A 2,489-nucleotide genomic window follows, 5' to 3' on the forward strand; every position below is an offset into this window, starting at 1 on the left:
CAGGTTCGTCAAACAGAGATTCATATTTCTGCCATAGAAGATACTGTCCCCCCTTACAGGATAAAGTTTAAATTTTGGAAAGTAAAAATATTAAAAATAGAAAATTGGAGGATAAACCGCTGGACTAGATCAAGGCGATCAAATCTGAGCAAATGCATTATGCCAAAAGGGAAATGATGCAGGGAAAGGTTTCATAAGAGTTCCAAGAGTGTTATATGGTCATTATATTTGACACATTACCAAATAATCCCCACTATTCAGGGCTTTTACCTCCGTACCCTCTTTTCCTCTTTCCCCCAGAGAAAGATCCAACTGACTGGCACTTGCAAATTTAGCAAGCGGGTTGACCGAGCTTCACTTCTTTCCTTCGTGCATCACTCTCCTTTGTTTCCATCTCTTAGTTCGTCCTTGAAGGCACCACTGAGCTTCGGCTAGGCTCCTCCCATTTCGTCCCATCCTCTCCTCCTCTCCTTCTACAGCAGCGTTCCAGGAGAGTCCGGCAGTGGTGCCGGAATCCTGGGTTGCAGCAGGCGTAGAGCAGGGGGTTCAGGCAGCTGTTGATGTAGGCCAGACAGGTGGTGTAGGGGTAGGCCGCCACCAGGACCCAGTCAAAGGCACAGGAGTAGGGTAGCAGCTCCAGCTGCATGAGGATGGATAGGGTCTTGTTGGCATGGAAGGGCAGCCAGCAGAGAAAAAAGGCCGACACCAGGGTGACAATGACATGGAGAAGGTGTCGCTGGCGATGGTGGTCGGGCTGTGGGCCGTTGCCAAAATGGTGGGAAAGTAAGCAGCCTAGGGAGCTGTAGCAGAGGATCAGGACAGCCAGCGGCAGCAGGAAACCCAGCAGAGTGGACTTCATTCCCATGGCTGCCACCCACAGCAGCTCCAGGCGTTCTCTCTCCTCAGGCAGCTTGGCAGTGATTAGGCTTGAATAGTCCATCTCGCAGGACTTCAGGGGGTGCGGTGCCTGGCCTTGCCACCACCCGCCATTCCCAGGCCCCGCCTCTTCCTCCACCTCAATCACCGTCCGCAGCAGTAGAGCTGGCAGTGCCAAGATCCCTGCCGCTACCCAAACTCCACCCACAGTCCAAAGCACCCGGCTCCAGCTGTGCTGAGTCCTGAGGCGCCTTGAGATGACCCAGTAGCGCTCCACGCTTAGGCCAGTTAGCGAGAAGACACTAGCGTACATGTTGAGGGCCACCAGGTAGCTGCTCAGCTTGCAGAGCAGCTGCCCGAAAGGCCAGTGATATCCCAGGGCTGTGTAGGTGGCCCAGAGCGGCAGGGTGAGCACGAAAGCCATGTCTGCTGCTGCCAGGCTGGTGATGAGGGCGGTGGTGAGCGAGCAGGAGGAGGCAGAATGCCTGCAGTGGCGGGATGTTCTCTCTGGTACAGACTTGATACAATGCCTCCTGTGGTGGGGCCATTTGATGTAGACCCACAGAACCAGCCCATTCCCCATAGAACCCAAAGTGAAGGCCAGCATGTAGATGGATGGTATGAGAGCCCAAGTAGGACTCCACTCACTATAGTCACATGATCCAAGCAGGGGGGGAGTAGGGGACAAGGTGGGGGGTGACTGGGAGGATTGCAGAATGCCTGACATCAGGGCAGTTGGGCGATAAGTCTCTGTGGTGCCTTGGTTGTCCCAGCGCCCAGTGCTGGTCTCTTTGGATGACTGTTCTCTGAAGGAAATCCCACAATATACTGTTTTCCTCCGTTAGCTAGTTGGTGTATGCCTATTCAATATGTTAAATAAGTATCCAAATGAAGAAAATTCCCACCTCAGTTGGTCTTTGATGCCTGAGTAATTCTCCCTCTCCTTTGAAGGATTCTCATCTCTGAAAAGCAAACAGAGGGATGAAGCTGTTCTCAGGAAACCAGCTGTTCATGAGTCATGGAGTAACGTGCCTGCCTCTCAAGTCTATGAACCATTGAACAATATTCTCTTTCTGCATTAACAGCCTTTTATTTTACATTAATGTGAAACTGAGCTGTAACATCACATTAATGGAAATGTCAAGGGAACATTTGTTCCCAATAAACGATGGAATCTGCTAAGAATGATATAAACCCCTATATCATACAAAGATATTTAAATAAGTATTTATGTATATAGTATAAATGTATATATCACAGACCATGGCCTTCATCAAAAAAAGAGGGATGGAGATGTTTATATGATCTTCCTGTTGTTGAAAAATAATGATATTATGCCTGTTAACGTGTGTCAGCTTAGCCCAGGGGTGGGCAATCTTATCCGCAAAGGGCCGGCATGTATGCGGGTTTTCGCTGCAACTTCCTAATTACATTACTAATTAGAGGACTGATTGGCTATCAGTAATGGTAATATTATTATATTTTGTGATCTTTTTTGTTTCTTATGTTTTTAAAGATAAAATGAGTACCAAATATCCATTCTTCCATACCCAAATAGGAGACAGATACACCTTCATAGTAACAGTGAGGCAGAGTGCTGCAGAGGCCTCGTC

General features: G+C 48.8%; 1 protein-coding gene across 1 annotated transcript; it reads right to left on the reverse strand.

The window, feature by feature from the left end:
* Positions 1 to 388: 388 nt before the first annotated feature.
* Positions 389 to 1,603, reverse strand: aplnr2 (apelin receptor 2). The gene has a single exon (XM_023817317.2). The coding sequence runs from the start codon at positions 1,601 to 1,603 to the stop codon at positions 398 to 400; it is 1,206 nt and encodes a 401-aa protein (XP_023673085.1). The 3' UTR covers positions 389 to 397.
* Between the last annotated feature and the right edge of the window lie 886 nt (positions 1,604 to 2,489).

The sequence above is a fragment of the Paramormyrops kingsleyae genome, chromosome 13 (assembly GCF_048594095.1).
Source record: "Paramormyrops kingsleyae isolate MSU_618 chromosome 13, PKINGS_0.4, whole genome shotgun sequence".
NCBI classification, from domain to species: Eukaryota; Metazoa; Chordata; class Actinopteri; order Osteoglossiformes; family Mormyridae; genus Paramormyrops; species Paramormyrops kingsleyae.